The following is a 21,771-nucleotide window of genomic DNA, read 5'->3' on the forward strand; positions in this document are numbered from 1 at the left end:
TAAAGCATAGTCATTACTTAATTAGTAGGCAAACTTTTTTTGCAATTTTTGAGCTGTTTAGATGTGTCTGTGCAAGGGAGATCTAAATAGAAAAGTAAAATAAGAATATAAATATTGACTATATGTAGTAACTACTTAGGGAAAATTGGGCAGGTAATGGTGTTGCGTTATGAGACAGAGACCTCCAATTATTTTTTATTTACCAAACCACTCCCTGTTACACCTTCTAGGACTCAGTCATATCGAGACAAAAAAGACCATTCTTCATCCAGAAGAGGAGGATTTGATAGGCCACCCTATGACCGAAAGTCTGACCGACCGGCCTATGAAGGACCATCCATGTTTGGAGGTAGAACAGTGCCTTATTAACTATAAGGGTGTTGGGAATGCCAACAACAGATGCTTTCCATTGTAGCTATGGATTTAAACTTTCAGAGTAAGATGTACTCAGATTTCTAAGACATGGCAGCATTATCATAAAAAATAGCAATATAATTAATAAAACAAATTGCTTTTTTATATTATTAAAAATATGGAAAATAGAAATAAAATGACTTATAATCCCACCACCCACCAAATTATAGCTATTATAATTTTGTATGTTTTCTTCTCATTATCTCTTCACATACATATTAATGACATTGTAATCAAAGTATAAATACAATTTCTTTCTTGTGCTTATTCCTGTTGGTAATGTTTTTTTATACATTTTTTTCATATGTAAATCTATTATATTAATGGCTGTATGACATTCTCTTGAGTGGATAAAATATAAGACCCGTACTGCTGTATATTTAGGTTGCTTTTAGTTTTTCACTGCTATAAATTCCACTTAAACTAGAAACTTACACCTATTTATAAGAACAAGCTTTCTAAGCTGGTGACTCTTGTTCTTAAAACTATAAAGCAAAAGTTACAGACAAACTCTAACTCATACTTAGAACCATCCAGTAAGTATATATTATTGTTCTATGTCTTGTTGCTTAACTTTTTCCCTAAATTTAATACAAATAAGGATGAATTGACTGTTTCTCAAAACATTCTGTTTGCCTGAAATCATACCTAAATCTTTTCATTTTCATGATTTTTCATTACGTAAAGTTTCTCTAAGGTTAAAAGTGGCTCCCAAACCATTATGAATTATATTACCTTAGGATGAGTGGAGAGAGTTAAAATTTTAAATAATTACTACATGAGTAGTAATTTTGTTCAACTGCTGAAATTCTAGGAGAACGAAGAACTTACCCAGAGGAGCGAATGCCCCTGCCAGCTCCTTCACTAAGCCACCAGCCACCTCCAGCTCCACGAGTTGAGAAGAAGCCTGAATCTAAGAATGTGGATGATATTTTGAAACCCCCTGGCCGAGAGAGCAGACCTGAGAGAGTGAGTCCTGTGTAGTTGATGAGTTTTCTTGCAAATCAGAAGCTGATAATAGATCTTTTTAATTTAATATTCTGAACAGAATTTCTGTACTTTTCTCTGAGATACTAATAATATCAGATTCAAGGCATCTTACTATCTCCAAATTATCATATAATCTGAAAAATTACCCGCCCTATAGAATTTCAAAAGTTAGAGCTTAATTGCTTGGCAAAAAAAGATGTTGAAAACTTTAGAAAATAATTCATAAGAGCTCAATTAATTGCATTTTGAAGAGTGAAAATGTAGATTTGGTTGGATGGTATGTGGAACAAAAAGAGGGAGAATTGAGAGGCTTGATTAGTTTGGGCTTATTTTCCTAGTGACCTCCCAATGTATACATTTTAAATTTATCTTATATTGTAGAATAATTAGATTCCATTTTAATAAACTGGCACTAGACATTTTCATCAGATATTTTGATGTTGTATATGTATATAAATCGTTTTAAAACCTGTTTCATCTATTATTAGTATAGCTACCCCAGCTTTTCTGTGGTTGCTGTTTGCATGATAGATCTTTTTCCATCCTTTTACTTTCCATCTATTCGTGTCTTTGCATCTAAAGTATGTCTCCTGTAGACAGCATATAGTTGGATCATGTTTTTTTATGCAGTCTAACAATTTCTGCCTTTTAATTGGATTGTTTAATTTATTCTCATTTAATGTTATTGATATAGTTGGCTTAGATGTGTCTCTTATAGGCAGCATATGGTTAGGTTTTGTTTTTTGATCCACTCTGCTACTTTGTGCCTCTTTATTGGTGAATTCAGACCATTTACATTTAGGGTAATTACTGATGTGGGAGGATTTCCTGTAGCCATTTTATCTTTTGTTTTCTGGTAGCTCTGTGCCTCCATTACTTTTTTTTCCTTTGTACTTCTTTCTGTTGTTTTTATTTGGTGGTGTTTCATACTTTCCTCTATGTCCTCTGCTTTTAAGCTATGTGTCCTGGTTTGGGGATTTTTGTGTGTGGTTAGCATTAGGTTTATAAAAAATACAGCAGCATATATACAATAGTTTTCTTTCGAGTGCACCTGATGTTCATCCTCCTTTGCAGTTCAGACCTTTATCCCCTCCCCTTTTATGTTTTTGTTGTCACAAATTATCCCTTAAGTTTTTTGGTGATCTTACTTGTAGTGTTGTGACCTTATGTTCAGGTAGAATAATTCCCTTGAATATTTCCTGCAGTGGAGGTCTTCTGGTGATAAAGTCTGTCAGATTCTATATGCCTGGAAACATCTGTATTTCTCCTTCATGTTTAAAGGATAATTTTGCTGGATATATTATTTGTGGCTGGTAATTTCTCTTTCAGATGTTTGAATATTTAGTTTCACTCTTTCCTGGCTTGTAGAGTTTCTGCTGAGAAGTCAGATGAAATTCTGATGTGTTTTCCTTTGTAGGTCACTTCTTTCTTTTCCCTGGGGGCTTTGAGATTTTTTCTTTGTCATTAATTTTTGACAGTTTTAATACAGTGTGCCTTGGAGAAGGCCTCTTTGGATTGAGGTAACTAGGTATTCTCTTTGCTTCTTGGATTCAAGGATCTAGTTCTTTCCATAGGTTTGGGAAGTTCTCCTCCACTATTTGTTTGAATAGACTATCTGTTCCCTTCTCCCTGTCTTCTTCTTCCAGAATGCCTATTATTCTAATACTGCTTTTTCTGATGGAGTCAGATAGGTCTCGTAGAGCTCTTTCATTTTTCTTTATGCTCAGGTCTGTCTCTTCTTCCCTCTCCATCATTTCTAGATTCCTGTCTTCAATATCACTAATTCTTTCCTCCATCTGGTTGGCTCTGTTTTCTATGCTCAGTAGCTCATTCCTAATCTCCTTAATTGCATGCTTAATTTCCAGGATTTCTGATTGGTTCTTTATTAAATTTTAATCTCGTTGGTAAAGTACTCGTATTGTTCATTGATTTGTTTTCTTAGTGCACTGAATTGCCTGTTTTTTTTCCCATCTCGTTGAGGATTTTCAGAACTTCAGTCTTGAAATCACTGTCATTTATAGTCACATATTTCCATGTGTTCCAGCTTGCTTTCTGGGGATTTTTCATTTTCTTTCTGATCATCCTCGTTACTATGGTTAGTCATGGTATTTGCTACTCTCCTTTGTCTAGGCATAAATATTCCTTCTATAGCAGCATTCTCTGAAGAGGTCTTTCTACTATTTTCCAGTAGATGGCACTGAATTGCAAGATTGTTTTTACCTTTGTGATCTCCCAGACTTGACCTCCATGGCTTCTGTAAGACAGTTCAGCCAGACTGCTTGGGAGTGGGGTTTGTTTTACCCTCACCATAATGGCAACCCCAGACCTCTGTGGGGTCCAGCCCCAAGAAACAAACCTGAGAATCAGTCACAGAGGGAAGCAGTGGTTCCACTGCAGTAGCTCTTGGTTTGCAGATAAAATGTTCCTTGACCCAACATTGAGGGCAACAGGAGACAAGTTTTGGAAGTCCAAGGGGTGGCAGAGATCTGTGGTTCCATTTCTTTGTCAAAAACACCCCTGCCCTACAGTCAACAGTCACGAGGTAGAACCCCGCGCTCTGTCAGGCATCTGCTGGCTCAGTCAGTGTTCTCTCTGCTCGCCCTGCTGGACTGGCCCCTGCAGCTCTCTGTTCCTCCTGGTTGAAGGAGGTGCCTGCTACCACCAGCTTTCTCCCTTCTTCTGGCTGCTCCATGAGCTCTCAACTGCAAGGCTGCGTCTGAGGGCTGTCTTAACTTTCCTCCCTTCTTATCTCCTCACTTATTCCCGGTTGCCCATCTTTAGATGTTTCAATGTGCAAGTCTCTAAGTTGTGCCTCTGTAATGAATAGGGAATTTTTTGTTGTATTATAGTTGGTTAACTTGTTGAAATTTCAGGGGAGAGGCCAAGAGTATCTCTCGTGCTGCCATTGCCCTGATGTCATTCTCTGACATCATAGTTCTATTCTAATTATCTATTTCCTGAGTCAGTTTCAGTAGTCTTGTGTCCTTCTAGAGATATGTCCATGTCATCATCTAATTTGTCAGCATATAATTGTTCGTAGTATTCCTTTATAACCCTTCTTTTATTTCTGTAAGGTTGGCAGTCATGTCTCCTCTTTCATTTCTGATTCTAATAATTTGATTCTTCTCTCTTTTTTTCTTAGTCTAGCAAAAAGTTTATCAATTTTGTTGATCTTTTCAAAGAAACAGCTTTTATTGTTTTTCTGTTCTCTGTTTTATTAACTTATGCTCTAATGTTTATTATTTCATTCCATCAGGTTGTTTTATGTTTAGTTTATTCTTTGTACAGCATCTTAAGGTGGAAGGTTAGGTTATGATTTGAGATTTTTCTTCTTTCTAAATAAATTTCCTTATGAGCACGGCTTTAGCTGCATCCTATAAGTTTTGGTATGTTGTCTTCATTTTTATCTCAAAGTATTTTCTGATTTTACTTTTTTTTTTTTTAAGAATGTTTTATCTTATTTTTAATATATCTTTATTGATTTCAGAAAGAGGAAGGGAGGGAGGAGAGAGAGAGAGAGAAAAACATCAATGATGAGAGAGTCCTTGTTGATAGGCTGCCTCCTGCATGCCCCTCACTGGGATCGAGCCCACAACCTGGGCATGTACCCTGACCAGGAATCAAACCTCGATCTCCTGGACCCTAGGTTGATGCTCAACCGCTGAGCCATGCCCAGCCAGGCTGATTTTACTTCTTGTTTCTTCTTTGACCTATTGGTTAATTAGGAGTATGGTGTTTCATTTCCACATACTTGTGCATTTTTTTTCTACTATTTCTAATTTTATTCCATTATAGTCAGAGTACTTTGTATTATTTCTATCCTTTCAAATTTATTAAGGTTTGTTTTGTGATGTATTATGTGGTCTCTCATGGAGAATGATAGATCGTTGTTAACTATAAGATCTTATTGTAAAAAATCTTCCCTGGCCCGGCCAGGCGTGGCTCAGCGGTTGAGCATCGACCTATGATCCAGGTGATCGGGGTTCAATTCCTGGTCAGGGCACATGCCCGGTCTGTGGGCCTGATCCCCAGTCAGGGGCGTGCAGGAGGCAGCCGATCAGTGACTCTCTCATCATTGATGTTTCTATCTCTCTCTCTCCCTCTCCTCTCTCTGAAATCAATAAAGATATATTTTTTTAAAAAAAATCTTCCCTGTGTAATTCTTTTTTCTTTGTGTTTCAGATTGTTGTTATAATGAGAGGATTGCCTGGCAGTGGAAAGACACATGTTGCAAAACTTATTCGAGTGAGTATGGGAAAGCCAAACAATCAGTTGCTTTTGTTAGCCACTTATCTTCTTACTGAGCAGCATTTATCAATACAGAATTTCCCATTTGATCCATTCTAGTTAGCTCCTGTGGTAGATGGTATTCCATATAAATTTTGACCTGCTTAGACAAATATTTATGCCTCTGTTTGATTTTAAACCACCAGAAGATTGCATATTATTTATCCACAAGAAGGGACATTAGTGTGAACATTCATTAATTTATTCCATAAATTCTCTTTAACTTTCTTAATTATTTGATTCTTAGGATAAAGAGGTAGAATTTGGAGGACCTGCACCCAGAGTTCTAAGCCTGGATGACTACTTCATCACTGAAGTGGAGAAAGAAGAAAAAGATCCAGATTCTGGAAAGAAAGTGAAAAAGAAGGTATGGTTAATCCTGATTCATTAACAGTAGTGAAAGGAGAAATATGGCTTTCTTGGAGATAAAGAAAGAGTTCTCTGTTTTTTTGTTTTGTTCTCTTTTGTTTTCTTTTGTTTTTTAATCCTCAGCCGGGGGTATTTTTTCCATTGCTTTGCAGCGGGGGGGTGGGCAACATATCGATGTGAGAGAGACACATCGATTGGTTGCCTCCTGCACGTGCCCTGACCAGGGCCGGGAATCGAGCCTGCAGCTGAGGTTCGAGCCCTTGGCCAGAGTTGAACCTGGGCCCCTTCAGTCCGCGGGCCGAAGCTCTAACCAGTGAGCAAAACTGGCTAGGGCGAGTTCTCTGATTTTTTAACACAAACTTTAGTATTCAGGTGTGAAGGAATGACTACAAAGTCATCCCTATCCAGATAGGGATAGTCATCCCTATCCCTGACCAAGGAAGAGGTTTAGGATGATTCTTTGCTTTTGCTAACTCCATTTCTCTTTTGGGGATCTTAGGTAATGGAATATGAATATGAAGCTGAGATGGAGGAGACCTATCGCACCAGCATGTTCAAAACGTTCAAAAAGACTCTGGATGATGGCTTTTTCCCCTTCATCATCCTGGATGCCATCAATGACAGAGTTAGACATTTTGACCAGTTTTGGAGTGCAGCAAAAACCAAGGGATTTGAGGTACAGACTTAAAATAGTTTTAGAGTCTTGATAACTTACATTGTGTTATCTATCATGTAAGTGCTGCATTTGTTTGCCTAATTGCTATTCATTCTTTCTTAGGTGTATTTGGCTGAAATGAGTGCAGATAACCAGACTTGTGGCAAGAGAAATATTCATGGAAGAAAGCTTAAGGAAATAAACAAGGTGATTTTTGGAAACATAGAAGGCATTGTATTTTAAACTTCCTTTAGAGACTGTATTATCCCTGTTGTCTGGAATTTCTTATTTATCCCCTTTACTTTCAAAATATCTTTTCTACCTGTTTTAGTAAATGTTTCTTATCCTTTGTATCTAACTGAAAAAGGTGGCCCGCCTAGCTCTGCCTGGAACTAGCCTGTTAGACTTCACACTATTAGTTAATTTGTCTTGGATGCCCATTTGGTCTTTTTTTGAGTAGTTTTAAAGAGATAACTTTACCCCCTGAATCTATCAATAGATGGCCGATCACTGGGAAACTGCACCTCGTCATATGATGCGTCTGGACATTCGTTCTTTGCTGCAAGATGCTGCTATTGAAGAGGTGAGTGTCCTTTGCCTCAAAGGCAATGCAAAAGGACCCTTTTACTTTGAAAAATATTTAAGAACACTTGTACAAGTTTGAGATTTACCAGTTATTAATATTTTGCCACATTTTTCTCTATATAGATATATTCTCCCTCTCTTCCTCATTATTAGTATTGTTACTGTTGTTATCACTAGTATTGTGGAACCATTTGAGAGTTAAGTTGCAGATCTCTTAACCTTTCACCCTTAAATATTGCAGTAGGTATCCCAAGAACAAAGGCATTCTCTTACAAGACTAGAAGTCTGAATTACCTTATATACAGTTCATATTCAGATTTCACCAGTTATTCCCATAATGGACAATTTTTTTATATCTAGGATCTCATTCTTTAATATAAAAAATAGTTTCTTAGCTATGGCATTGTCATGAAAGACAGAATTTTTGAAAAGTATAAGTCACTTGTTTTGTAGAATACCCCTCACTTTATGTTTGTTTGATTGTTTATACATGATTAGTTTTTTAGGTTTTTTCCCCATTGATTCTAGAGGAAGGAGGGGAGAGAGAGAGAAACATCGATTGGTTGCCTCCTGTATAAACCCTGACCAGGAATCAAACCTGAAACCTGGGTATGCCCCTAACCAGGAATCAACCCACAACCCTTCAGTGCGCAGGATGATGCTCTAACCACATCGGCCAGGGCTCTGCATGATTAGTTCTAGGTTAAACGTTAGCAGGAATACTACAAAAGTGATGTGTCCTCAGTGTATCTGTTAGGACACACTGTCAATTTATTTCACTATTGGTGATTTAAGGTTTGATCATTTGGTTCAGGTGGAATCCATCAAAATTTTCTACCTTTTTCTCTTTGTAATAGTAATCTGTAGGGAGATACTGTGAAACTGTTAATATTCTGTTCCTCAAAAAAAAATTTTTAATACTTGTACTGATTTTGAGAGAGAGAGGAAGGGAGAGGGAGAGGGGAACATTGATTGGCTGCCTCCTGCATGCCCCCCTCCCGAGGTTGAGCCCACAATCTGGGCATGTGCCCTGACCGGGAATCGAATAGGCAACCTTTCGGTACATGGGATGACACCCAACCGAGTCACACTGGCCAGGGCTTTTTACGTTATTCCTTGACACTATTCTTTGTTATACCAAAGCTTGACCCTATCCCTTTACCATGTGGTCTACAAATTTTGTCACTTTTACCTTATAAATACCTCTCTAATCCATCTACTCTAGTTGCATTCTTACCATTATGGACCAAGCTACTGTCACCTTACTGCCCACTGTACCCTTTCTTGCATTTTGAAGTTTGAATTAAATACATGTTTGACTTGATTGGAAAAATACTTGCTAACGATTTTAAAAGGAAATCTTAGTAATTCATAGACATTCAAAACAGATAATTATCAACTTAGGACAGATCATTATACTCAGCTTCATAGGAAATTGTAAAGATAGATATCCCAGAAAAATGAAAGGTAGGAATATTAGTGTCTTTTATCATTTCTGTTTTAAAGTTTAGAGTGTTAAAAATTGCTTAGTATGTAACAGTGAGTCTGTGCTTCTCTCTCTGGGAAACTGCTCATTTCAGATCTTGATGAGGGACTAAGTGTTTTCCTAAATGTTAACTCAGTCTTTTTCTTTTTATTATGATTATTGGGATGGTGTAGGTAGAGATGGAAGATTTTGATGCAAATATCGAAGACCAGAAGGAAGAAAAGAAAGATGCAGAGGAAGAGGAAAACGAACTGGTAGGAGACAGACCAACCACTTTGAACAAAGTGTCTCTTTATTGAAATTCTTAGGTGTTTAAATTCAGATCTGTGGTCAGATTATTACTGTTGATGTGCACCTTAGTGGTAGAAGTTTCCATAATCATCTTCAAGGAGATTTCTGGATACTTTTTATTTTCCTCCTGATCAAAGGAACCTTCTACTGTGTTTTTACAAGAAAATTTTAAGAATGCTAAGAAACTTACCCTTGTACTCGCTCATCTATTTGTGGGTGGCTTTAGGGGAGTATACGTTTTAAGAAAACCAGTTATATATGAAAGGGCATTCTTGCATTCCAGCAAATATGTGGTACAGCCTACCCCATATGCATAATTGTCTCTTTGCTGTAAGATCTCAAAATTGAGTTTCTGTCAACTGAGGCAGAAAAACTTATTGAATGAGGAGGCAGAGGGTTGCTATAGACTGCTGGATTTGTTGTTCTGCATTTTATTCTCTTAAGTGATGGGGAAAATTATTTGACTGTGTAGGCAATGCATTTTGCCCAGGCTGATTAGAGGCTTATGTAGTGTGAGTTCAAAGTTCCTGTGTACCTCCTATAAATGCTTTTGATCATACGTCTTAGAGATGTTTGCCTTACTCTGTCATTCAATAATATGCGACCTATAGAGTTATGTTACTTCTCAGTGTTTGCTAAATGAGGTACAGATTAGTGATGCCTTGGAATAGTGTTGCTTTTTAAATTCAAAGTATTAGTTTATTTAAAATTTCAGCTCTTGCTAAAGCTGCTTCTCATATTCTTCTGAAAATGTACAAAGTGGAGAACCCTGATTCCTACCTCCCGGAGAATACAGGCTCTTTAAGGAGTTTTCCTATTAAACCCATGTATGATATGGGGGACTCTGGGTAGAAACTGTGTGTTTATATAGAGGTGGAACCTCTACATTCCTAGATTTCATATGTGGATTAAAAAATAAGCTTTAAAGTTAATGGCATTTGAGTCTCAGTATGTGTTTTTTTTCTTTAAACAAAGTATTTTTCTTAATTAGGTTGTATTTTGATATATATGAGTAAAATGTAGGCAGGAAATTCACTTAAAGGTCCACGCTGTTCTGAAATATAGCTAATGACCTCGTTAGCTGCTTGCAGCGTGTGTACTAGAAAGTGATCGTGTGAGAAGTCTATAACGTTAGCTTTCTAAAGGGTCGTCTTTTGTGGTGATTTCAGTTCAGGATTTGGTTCATAACATCTAATTTGCTTAGGTATAGGTAAAAACTTAGAACTTTTAATTTTAAAAAATAAAACACACTGTAATACTATATTTTTACATCAGAAACCTGGCAAGGAAGACTTAGAAGTCTACCCTGCTGAGCTATCTCTTTTACTTCCAAGCAGCTTAACATTTTAAGCAGTGAGAAGATGATGTAGTTTTAAATAAGAACAGGGTGTGGTTCCAGCAGGGGGGAATTAATATAATATACTTGTTTTGCTTATGTTTCTTATAAAGCTTCTCTTAACCCATTTGAAAATGCAGAATCCAGATCTTCTACTATTGGATTTTATTCCAAAAGTAAAAGATTCTTGGCAAATTTTAACCAAAGGGTTAAGAGCAAGTCTCGTGTCATTCAGACCATTTAACTGAAATTCTCAATAAACTTTGCATTTTCTACTCTGTACTTGCTGATTACTATAGCTGGGTGAAAGCAAACTTCTTGGCTAAGAGAATTTTGGGGCGGGGGAGAGAGATCATTGGTTTGATATTTTGCCTTCATTAGTGCTTCAGTGAATAAAGATATGACTTAGAATTTATAATTATTCTAGTGATGCTTAAGGTTTTCAGATGATTTTTGAGGTATTACTTGTACAAATTTCATCAGTACTTAACTTCTAACACCATCACTTCAGCATAACTTTGTCTTGGTTTGTTCTTAAAATGTATTTGAAAAAGGTGGTATAATTTATAAACCTGAAATACTGTCTAATGAGTTGAAATTGAATTATTGATCTGGCTTAAAGACTAGAAATGTATAAAACCTGTAGGTTTCCTGGAAGAATGATGCTGCTCTATTAAACTCTTACATAGACCTTACTGTCATGAAATGTTCAGCATACTTTGCAACTTACTTGTGTATCAGTCTATATTATGAACTTACCTGTGTGTCAGTCTATATTATGAACTTGAATATTCCCAATAGTCAAGAGATATATTGATTCTCAAAAGAAGATGCTGACACCTTTGATGAATCTGTTCTATATAATAAGTTATAGTATTTAAATTCTGTATATTAAGGTCTAATAGAGAACAGAGTCCAAATGAAGGAAAAGGGGAATCATAGTAAATTACATGGTAAAAGCATACACTTACTTGCCAGGAGAATAAACTGAAAGAATTACTACAAATTTAAATAGGTACACTGGGAAATTTGAAAGTCTTATGGGATTTTGTTTGAAATAAACCACCTATCTTATATTAAATAAGATATAAATTGCCTGTGGAGATTTCTGGTTTTTCATGTAATACAAAAATGTAATTTTAGAAGACATCAGAAATAATAATCAGTTTCCAGCTTACGAAAAAGCAATGCTCTGAAACTGATTCAGTAAAATTAGCCTTTGTAAGATCTACTGGTAAATGGATGGAGTCATTTAAAAATGAAGTTGAACTTCATAGTTGTGTTCAGTGATACCAAGTTTTTTCCTTTCTCTTGAATATTTAAAATTATGCTAGACTATAAAGTAACTATCTTGAAAAACACTCTGGACCTCATGGCTACTATCACTTGAGAATAGCAATTGAATTGAGAAAATAACCTAGCTAGTATTATAAATCCTCTGCTACTCTGAATGATATTAATATTAGCATAGTGACTACCATACATTCTTACTGTATTTACTATACAGCTGTTGTTCAGAGTACAGTTGTATGTCCTGAACTGTAGCTGCCTCAAAGCACCTTCATGATACTGTTCTGAAGTGACTACTCTAAAATCTGGGCACTGAAGATTTATGAATTTGGCAATTCAGTTTCTTCAAAGATAATGAGATTGTGTTTTCCCTAAAGATATATTTATAACTAGTGAGTGGAAACTGAATCCATTCCCAGTTTTAATGCTTTTCCAGTTCAAAAGTGATATGCATGTATGTGTCTCTTTCTAACCCTTCGAGCTTCTCTCTGTGTACAATTTAGGGTTACATTCCGAAAAGCAAATGGGAGATGGACACATCTGAGGCAAAGCTAGGTGGGTATTTCCTTTTTCCTGTTTTTATATGTGATACCTGATGGTAATGGTCATAGATCTTTCTGCTGTAAGAAGAACAAATTCCCCAAAAGTTCTGCTTAAAGATTTTTGGCCTACCCGACATCCTCACTCTGTTTTGCTAGCTTTCAGTTTAACTAGTTATATCTTGTGACAGAGTGAAAGAATATTTTAAAGGAACTACCTTCAACACCACTTAAAGTTTTTAGGGTAAGCAGAGATATGTAATAAATTTAGTAATAAAATACTGTCACTTCTGAAATTCATTCTTTTATATTAATCAGAAATGTTAGTGCTGATGAGATTTCTCCTTTTCTAAAAGAGTATTTAACTGCAGTCCAGAGTTGAATCAGATTGTGAATACTTTGTGTAGTAATAAGAGTAATAATAAATACTGAAGCTTAAAAATTAATTAGAGGGTAATTATTTTCCTTGTATAATAAATTAGAATTTCTAGGTGGGGAACAGTAGATACATAATTTAGGTTTTTGAAGAGCCTGCTTTATAAGATTACACTTATATTTTCCTTCAACTTGCCTTTAGTGCCAGATTACAAGGTTAACTGATTAAAATGATTGCCTAAATCAAAAATTGGAGTTGCTTAGTGTGAAGTTATCTGCCAAGCAGAAAATCATGCATATCCACTGGCTTTTCCTACAATATTTCAAAACATTTTTTCAAGTTTTTTGTTTTTGTTTTTTCTTTCTTAAAGAGAACCATTTAGCATGTGGATTAAGATATGTTAATAAATAACCTAAGAAAGTGTAATAAGGACTTATTGAGAAGATTGACCTTAACCCATGTATGAAGTATGGCTGTCGGTCTTTGTGTTTCTCTTCCTGGTATCAAAGCTATTATTTCAGAACTGAAGTAACCATCTAAAGATCATAAATTCATAGAACAGATTTGAGTCATTTAGCTACTTTGCTGTTTGGGACACATTGTCTGGGTTTCTGACATCAGAGGGGTGCATTTTACATACAGTTTCATAGGCTACGCCTTTTATTTTGCCCAAATGGTCATGTTTGCAATTGATGTTGACCAGGTCCTATGTCAATAGATAGTTCCATAAACTCTAGTATTACTATATTATTGGAATAGTTGCTTTGTTGTAAAGTCTAGAATTTTTTTCTAATATATGTCATGTGAAAATTGTATGTGGTTACTGACATATTCTTCTACTAGTCTTCCCTCGGTGGGAAATCGTAACAATAACCAGCTATCTCCTTCCCTAAACTTTAAAGCATTTTAAGTGTTTAAATGCAATTAAGTATGTGGGAAAATAATAATCACAGCTTGCTTTTAATAATAATGCTTTAGATCTTCTTATTTTGACATTAGATTAAGAATGTTGGAAGTTCTGTGCTTTTAGGATAACCTGTAAGACTGTAAAGATCATGTCCCTCTTTTCTGGTTCTCTAAATAGTGTTTATATTTGGAGGCAAAGAGATCATAAAGAGACAAAGGGATTATAAAAGTGATAAATATTTTAGCTAAGCATATAACAGAGGCCTTATGTAATATATGATCTACGATGTGTTTTTAACTTGACCCCATCTATTTTCTATTTTCCTTTCTAATTTTTAAAGAGAAAGGAAAATGGAATTTAGTAATGATGACTCAAGAAAACATGCTATTAATCTTGGTATTATTGATTTCTGGAAAAAATTCTGGCCTGTCTACCATTTGCTTCTCAGAAAATACGTTTTATACAAATTCAGCCCATTTTAAAGACAGAATATTACACAATGAATTCCAGAAATGGATTTGTTAAATAAACCATCTCAGTTAAAGGCACCAAAGATCTAGTGATGAATCTAGAAAAGAAATTCTAACATGTTTGCAGTTGAGTTTTTGTTTATTTTTAATAAGAATGACATTGATGTTTCATGTAATGACTTGCTTCTTGCACCACTGTGTTATCTTGAGAGCTAATCTACCTGTGGAGGAAAACAAATTGAGTGTGAGCATTCTTGAAAGTGCTTGCTTCTTTGAGATTGGCCTATGGAATCAACTGAAAAGAAGATTCTTCTCTAAAATACGAGGATCTTCATCTGAGAATTAGCCTATTTATGTTGCCTTCCTTATCATAACAAATTCAGTAAATTTGATTACTAGATACAATTTATTTTTTTGAGTACTTTACCAACATTCTTACGTTACTCTTGGTAACATGACTGTGCTGGGTGGAAACATACTAAGCTTTAGCAGTGAGTGTCACATTGAGCCAGAAGAGCTGAATCTGTATCTGAGGAATTTTGATTCACAAATGAATCTGCCAGTGAGAAAATACTCACCTAAAATCTTTCAAGGAGTGGGTTAAGTCTCATTGCAGATTCTTGATCTGTGTTCGTTAAGTATAGTATACGGTTCAGCCTATGTTTGAGTGTTACAAATTAGAAGTGGTGTAATTTTGGAGATATTTAGAACTGGTTTGCGCTACATCTGGCATAGGTATCAGAGTTGTTGAAAACTGCCTGTGTCCCCCCTTCAGTAACACCTGACTCGTTCGCATCTGGGACCCAGGCACCCTAATGCACATCAGATGCTGGAATTTAGCCTTGAAGCTCCTTAAATTCCAGTGACATGATTTAGGTTTCTGCATATCAAATCTGTTTGCTTTTCTCATCTCAGTCATTTGTCTCTGCTTATGAGTTATTGTGTATTAGCCTTCCATGTGTCAGGCAGTTTCATCTCTTCACAATTGGAATGCAGTTATGACATGTATAAGCACATAACCCTTGTGCGTTCACTAGGAACAAATGTTTAGAAATATAATTTATTTAGAAATATATAGGTGTATCTAAAATTTTTTCTGTTACTCTATAATAATATATACTGTTTTAAAGATGTGGTAAAATTCTGTGACCAGTCAAGTTGGATATTTATCCTTCATCTTCATTTTAAACTTCATCTTTTGAAACTCAAACCTCTGAAAGTCATAAGTGTGAGTGTATTGGGCATCAGTTGTCTTCTGTAACTAACACTCCAGATTCCTCTTCCTTTACCTTATGCCATACATCTGTGTGTTTGGGTTTCCAGGATACCATGTCGAAGAGGTATGAACCTTTCTTCAGCCCAAGAAGGAAACTTTAAACATGTTGTGCACAATCAGATTTTAAATTAAACATTACAAACAAGGATGTTCAGACTAGACTACATGTTCTGAACTTCCATGTTGCAAATGTAGGCCTCCTGATCTGTAACTCCCGTCACATACACAGTGTATGAGGAAACGTTCTTGCAGTTTTCACACTGTTCTGCATTGCTGCTTGACCACGCTTTATTCTTGGAATTGATATGTGAAACTTTCCTTTGAAGTATGTTAATGTCAAAGTTGATCTTATTAAGTTTGGGAATTCTTTGAGGTTTATTTAATAATAAGTGTATGGGAGCTTCCTACTCTTCTGGTAATACTGCACACTGTTGAACTGAGAACAGTTTTATGGTGTGTGGGACTTCGTTGGTTTTCTAATACTGTGTCCCTGTGCAATCAAAGGGTCACTTCTTTAAGATCTTGTATAATATGGCCTGTCATATACATGTAGATAGAGCCATTTGGTATAGCATGTGATTTACAGAGGTTAAGAGACTTTCTGTTGAACTCATCCATGTTAAAATTTTTCCAAAGTGATATGATAAAAATTTCTTGAGTTTTGTAAAGTGTTGTAGTTTGCCTTGCTGGTTTTTAAAATATTCTTACTTTTATGGGGGAGAGGTTTAGGAAATAAAAGCTTTGCCAAGTATACAAAATCTTACTGGTTTTTGTAGCCTGTATGGTATGGTATAGTTAGTTGTGTGTGAAACTTTTACATTTGAAGCATAAACTCATCCTCTCTCCTGCCACTGCTTCCATTGTACTATTCATATCAAGTTCTTGGCGCCTAAAAGATTTATATTATATACATTCTGCACTCTTTATGGAGTCCAATGAAATGTGGTTATTGAGTGTTTCTGAAGTTTTTAGGTTTTCCTTTATTCACCTGCTTAATAATAGTGTGTTTATATAACTAAAATGATTCAGAAGTTTAGTGCTTCAATGTAACTAAAATATATAACTCATAATATTTCATATGTAGAATTCAAAATCAGTATTAACCAATAAAAAAGACCACACATTTTCATTTTCATCGCGTGTTCTTGAAGACACCTAAACTTGTATCTCATAATTTCTGAATCGGCAATTCCTATCACTTAATTGATTATAGTTTGGAGGCCTTGGAAAGCGTAGCCCTCTCAGATTGAGGATTCTGAAAGAAAATTCAGATCTGGTCACTTTGGTTGACTAGCCCTTAGCCTCAGAATGGTCAATAGTACTAGAAAGTATAACCAGAGAAAGTGGTGATTTGTACAGTCAACTTACTCATAAACATTAACTCGTGAATCTTCTCACAGAGGTCAAATCCCAATAAACTGTTAATCTAAAACGTTTTAAAACATTAGGTTGGCTCATTAAATTCTTGGTACTACCTGCTTTTCATATGACACAGTATCACACATGATAGCAGATCAAATGGGTGGTAGTAATATTGTGTTAAAGAAAAGAATGGAAGAAACTTTTTTAAAAAACCCAACTTTGCATTTTCCTTCAGAACATGAGAGCTAAAGTGTGGTGGTTGGGGAGTGGAGGTGGAGAACAAGGAGGCCGGGAGACAAGTGCCTTTCTTGCTCTGCCCATACATGTTATGTAAACCAACATCATGTTTGGCTGCCAGTATGAACACCATATAAATAATGGAAATTGCACAGAACTTGACATTATCTCAGCCAAGAAGATAGTTTGGATCTGCAAGTGATGCTGCTCTCAGAAATGCGGATGTGCCCTCTGACAGTGTTCCAGCCTTCTTTCCCTTGTTTGTGTGTCATGTGCAAACTCACACTCTTCCTTAATGCTGCGGCTCTGTGTTTGTCCCTCAGACAAGTTGGATGGCTTGAGAACTGGTACTAAAAGGAAACGTGACTGGGAGGCAATTGCCAGCAGAATGGAGGATTATCTTCAGCTCCCTGACGATTATGATACTCGTGCTTCTGAGCCTGGGAAGAAGAGGGTAAGAGACTTTGTCAATAACTGCCGACCGATGAAGGGCCCTTTGGGGCATCTGGTTTTAGAAAGTCATAGCAGATAATCACATGAATGCTATTTTTTAGAGCAATTTCGTTTATACTGTATCATATTACACATCAGAAAAATGAGTCAGACTTTACAAATATCAGGTCAAAATGTACAAGAAACTTGAAAATGGAGAACAGAAATAGCTAGCATGTTGTCAACCTTCAAGGACTTTGGAGTGGCCGCTTGTGCCATTTTGCCATGGGGCAAAAGAGCCAGGTGCAGAGAAGGGTATTAAAGAGAACCTGTGGGACTTCTTCATGGGTTAGATGTGCAGAGTCCAGTAGGGGATAGAATCAGGGGTGACTCTTCTGGGCTCTGGCCATAAGCATTCCATGTACATGGTGCCACTTACTGAATTGGAGAAAAACTGGAGTAGTCACAAGTTTGAGAGTGAAAAATCAGAAGTTCAGTGAGGGACCAATTAAGTTAGAAATGGTAATAGGACTCAGGACTCCAAAATTTAGAAGTTCAGATAGAGAGGTAAATGTTTCAAGAAGCAAAGAGTAGCCCGCTGTTAAATGGTACAGAGAAGACAGGTACATTGGGAGCAGAAATAGCTCTTGAGTTTGGCACATGGAGATCATTGAAGATTGATCAATAATCAGTCAAGTTTTCTTTGAGAGTTGAAGGACAGAAGCCAGTTTGGAGCAGAGTGAAGAAGGAATAGGAAACGAAGAAGTACAGACAGCAAATATAGACAACTTTTTGAAGAAGTTTTGCTATGAAAGAGAGCGGAGAAATGAAGTTGGATAGGTCTTCCACATAGATGTCAAATTCAGTAAAAGTGATATTTGTGTATATCCTTCAAAACCAAATAACAAAGTAAAAGGGATCATATTATATATGACTTGCATAAGCTTTTTCCAGCTAATCTGTCGATCTTTCTATATAAGTATATAAGTACCTACTTAAATGACTTTCTAGTGTGCCATTGTTTGGTTGTACAATCATTTATTCAGTCCCTTACTGGTAGATAATTATGCTGTTTTCATTTTATTAATATAAAAACTCTGGTGAAAGTCATGGTGTATATGTCTTGGTGTCTCTTTGAAAGTATATCCCTAGGGTGGATTTTTAGCACTAAAGCTGCAAGCTCATAGAATATGATTTATCATTTCTGACAGATATTGTGAGATTGCTTTCCAGAAAGGTTACATCTATTTATACACCCACATGTAAGTAAATGTCTATTTTTCCACACTTGCCCCTGCAGTGCTGTTATCAAACTTTTCAACTTTTCACAATCTGATAAGTGAAAAAAAGGTATCTCATTTTACATTTCTTTAATTAAGAATGAGATTGTATATCATTTCTTTCTCTTTATACATCATTGTTTTTTTTTATGAATTTCCTCAGTACTTTACTAGTGAAAGAACATTTATTGTAAGAGAATAAAACTTTCTTACTGTGGATGCCATTACAGGGAACTTCAGGTTTTCAAAGCTCTTTCACATACTTCACAGTCCCTAGGCACCCCTTTTGTCTATAGATTGAGGGGATGGGGAAGGGAGATCCAAATAGTGGCCTTATTTATGTGCCCAGCTCCACCCAGGGACTACTTGTATTGACACCTCTTACTCCAGTTTTAAGGTTGGGGCAACTGAATAGAAATAACTCTTGGAATGATAATTTGGTATAGTTCTGGTAACAATGAATAATCTCAAATGAGAAATATTTTTCTCTATTTTTAGTTGGTAACTAGCACCCTCTTCAATAAGGAGTTTGTGACCCCATGTAATTTAACTTTGTTAATTAGGTGGGCAAAGAGAACTGAGATGTGCACATCCTAGTTCTTTAAAGTGCCTCCACTTGAATTTTCCTCCCCTGCCTCACACCCTCATTTCAGTAGTTTTTTGGGGTTTTTTTTTTAACTCTCAAACCACTCACCAAAATCAACATCAGAGCACCAGGAGATCCTACAGGTAGCAAGGAATGCAGAAGTCATTGTTCATTCCTTTCCTGGGCTCTCTTGATTTCTATAACTCAGCTTTTTACTAATACCAGGCAGGTTCCTGGGATTAACTTCCACCATAAGAAAAGGCCATTGAATAGAATTGATCACATTAGATTTTTACCAAAATGGTTAGGTTTTAAAATATAATTTATTTTTTAAAAGTTTCACTTGCTTAGTTGGGTATAAAGTGGTAGCTCAAGTGGACTTTCAGTGTGTTTCTTTGAAATATTTTTAGTGACAATGGATGAAATATATGTACCTCCAAATTTTCAGTGTTAACATTTTTTGTTAACAGTTAAGATAGTGAAAAAATTGAGACCATAAATCTCAATAACAGTACTTGTAGGTAAATTAGGAGGAACACTGACATTTAAAAGGCTGTTTCTAGTTGAAAGTCATTATTCTATAGGCACAGCCAGAGATGTTGCAGGAGAGTAGGCAGAGCTGGATTCAGAGGGACCTGTGTGCTTGGATTTTATTCTGTAGGTAGGGAAGGATCAAAGCAGATGAGAGTTACAATTATATATTTTAAGGAGGTCGCTCTAGCAGATTGGATTGAGGGAGTGAGAATGCAGATAGGAGGACTAGGTAGAGATTTGTGCTCTACTGTAGGTTAAAAAAATGAGGTCATCGAACTAAAAAGGAGTGACAGAGGAGCTGGAAGGGATGGGACTGAGCTGAACTGGTTGGGAGCTGGCATGGTTAGCACTTGGTGATTGACTAGAGTTCTTTCTGTAACTTAAGATATATGCCTTTTTCCACTTCTCCCAGTTAATGTCTCATTTTCAAAACTGGTTTCATGTTAGTTATCCTTCCCCTTAAAGTATCCAGAGAGGAAAAAGCCCTTTTGCACATTTCTTTTCCCCGAAGCCCAGCCTAACACTGTGTTCTTCGTAGGTGAGATGGGCAGACCTGGAGGAGAAGAAGGATGCAGATAGGAAAAGGGCCATAGGTTTTGTGGTCGGACAGACGGATTGGGAGAAGATCACAGATGAAAGCGGTCACCTGGCTGAAAAAGCCCTCAATCGAACCAAATATATATGAGACTTAGTTTTCAAATGGAGTCGTTGTTCCCCTAAGGTATGGATGCATGGTCGTATAATAGCCTACTTTGTAGTTGTTTTGAAGAGTTTGAGATAAAGTAGACAGCATGCTTTGTTAAAAATGCTTCGTTTTCTGTATTTTCTGCTTCTAAAAAAGCAAGTATGTGCTAGCTGCCAGTATTTATAAATGTTATTCTAAAAGGAAGCAATTTTCTACAACCTGGCTCACTCATAAAAATATAAGACTTAAGAAAAGCATGGATTCTAAAAAGCATAGATTTGTGAAGGAGTGGAGCAGTGAGATACTAAGGGCTACTGAACTTTCTGCCTGTTCTTTCCTGGCATGACAGCCTTTTCTTTTCTTTCCAGATGGTTCGCTTTGAGGTGATCTGAAGCCAAGGCCTCCTGGAGCTTTGTTGTGTGCCACCTTGCTTCCACGGTTCAGTTTTTGTTTTGTTTCTACGGCTTTAGTTTTTTAAAGTTCTCCAGTGTCCCCAAGAGGTATTAGGATCTTGCTGTACCTAAGCAAGACATTAACTTTTTTAAAACTATTTTGGGGAGGGTGGGAGTGATAGCTTAACTGCTGGAACCAGGTGGGGATCTGCTGGAGGATTCCAACAGAAAATATTTTCTCCACTGTACAATGTCACGGACTATCTATCATCATTGCTTTGTGGCTGTTTTTGTTTTTTACTGTATGTAACTGGTAGCTGATTGTACTAGGATTAAAAACAATAAACTTTCATGATAAAGCCAATGAGATTCATGGGCTATACAGCATGGGCCCCTTTCTCTTGTTTTCTTAATTTTATGTTTATTGCTTTTTAAATATGTTGTGTTCTAATTACATGCTAGCCAAACATCCCAAAACCTCTATATAGCTCAGTGATTCCATGGTGCGTGTTGTAACACAAGGCTCAGTGATGTTCAGAACACTCATCTTTGTTTTATTGCTGCTTTCTTTCTCTACCTTTGTATCTTAAAGACTAGTACAGACAATCTCAAATATTTGTCCATTCCCTGGAGCACATCTGTTCTGTAACATGATGTTTCATTACTTTATTTGTTCATCCTCTTGGTCCCTCCCTCTCTTCTTCCCTTCCTCTTCTTTCTTTCTCCCTTGCTGCTGCTGTTTTTATTTTCCCTGCTCTGACTTTGACTCCTGGTGGACAGAACTGATGTACTCCATGGAACTCAGGAGCTCATTGCCTTGCTGCTGAACTTGAATTGTTGAATTTTTAATCAAAGCTGCAGGGAAGGTGTAGGGAGATGCAGAGCCCTCTGGCAGGCAGCCTTTAAACCTGTCACATTTTCAGGCTCCTGCCAGATTGCTCATGATTGGAAAGCGTGGCCTTCTGCACAGATCTTCCTCTCTGTGGATTGTA

General features: G+C 36.5%; 1 protein-coding gene across 3 annotated transcripts in view; it reads left to right on the forward strand.

The window, feature by feature from the left end:
• The window catches only part of YLPM1 (YLP motif containing 1), a 61,617-nt gene extending 40,454 nt beyond the window's left edge, over nucleotides 1-21,163 (forward strand). For 2 of the 3 annotated variants that reach the window (XM_081130412.1, XM_081130413.1), the window contains 12 exons: nucleotides 231-349; nucleotides 1,229-1,383; nucleotides 5,587-5,649; nucleotides 5,939-6,058; nucleotides 6,560-6,736; nucleotides 6,839-6,922; nucleotides 7,215-7,298; nucleotides 8,960-9,040; nucleotides 12,207-12,258; nucleotides 17,194-17,324; nucleotides 20,241-20,423; nucleotides 20,756-21,163. In XM_081130412.1, the coding sequence (XP_080986538.1) occupies nucleotides 231-349; nucleotides 1,229-1,383; nucleotides 5,587-5,649; nucleotides 5,939-6,058; nucleotides 6,560-6,736; nucleotides 6,839-6,922; nucleotides 7,215-7,298; nucleotides 8,960-9,040; nucleotides 12,207-12,258; nucleotides 17,194-17,324; nucleotides 20,241-20,387 (1,213 nt within the window). In that variant the 3' untranslated portion in view covers nucleotides 20,388-20,423; nucleotides 20,756-21,163. The remainder of the gene's footprint in view (nucleotides 1-230; nucleotides 350-1,228; nucleotides 1,384-5,586; nucleotides 5,650-5,938; nucleotides 6,059-6,559; nucleotides 6,737-6,838; nucleotides 6,923-7,214; nucleotides 7,299-8,959; nucleotides 9,041-12,206; nucleotides 12,259-17,193; nucleotides 17,325-20,240; nucleotides 20,424-20,755) is intronic. The other variant, XR_013998316.1, reaches the window with a different exon arrangement.
• The last annotated feature ends 608 nt before the right edge of the window (nucleotides 21,164-21,771 follow it).

This window comes from Miniopterus schreibersii (genome assembly GCF_964146895.1).
Source record: "Miniopterus schreibersii genome assembly, chromosome: 1".
Taxonomy (NCBI): Eukaryota; Metazoa; Chordata; class Mammalia; order Chiroptera; family Miniopteridae; genus Miniopterus; species Miniopterus schreibersii.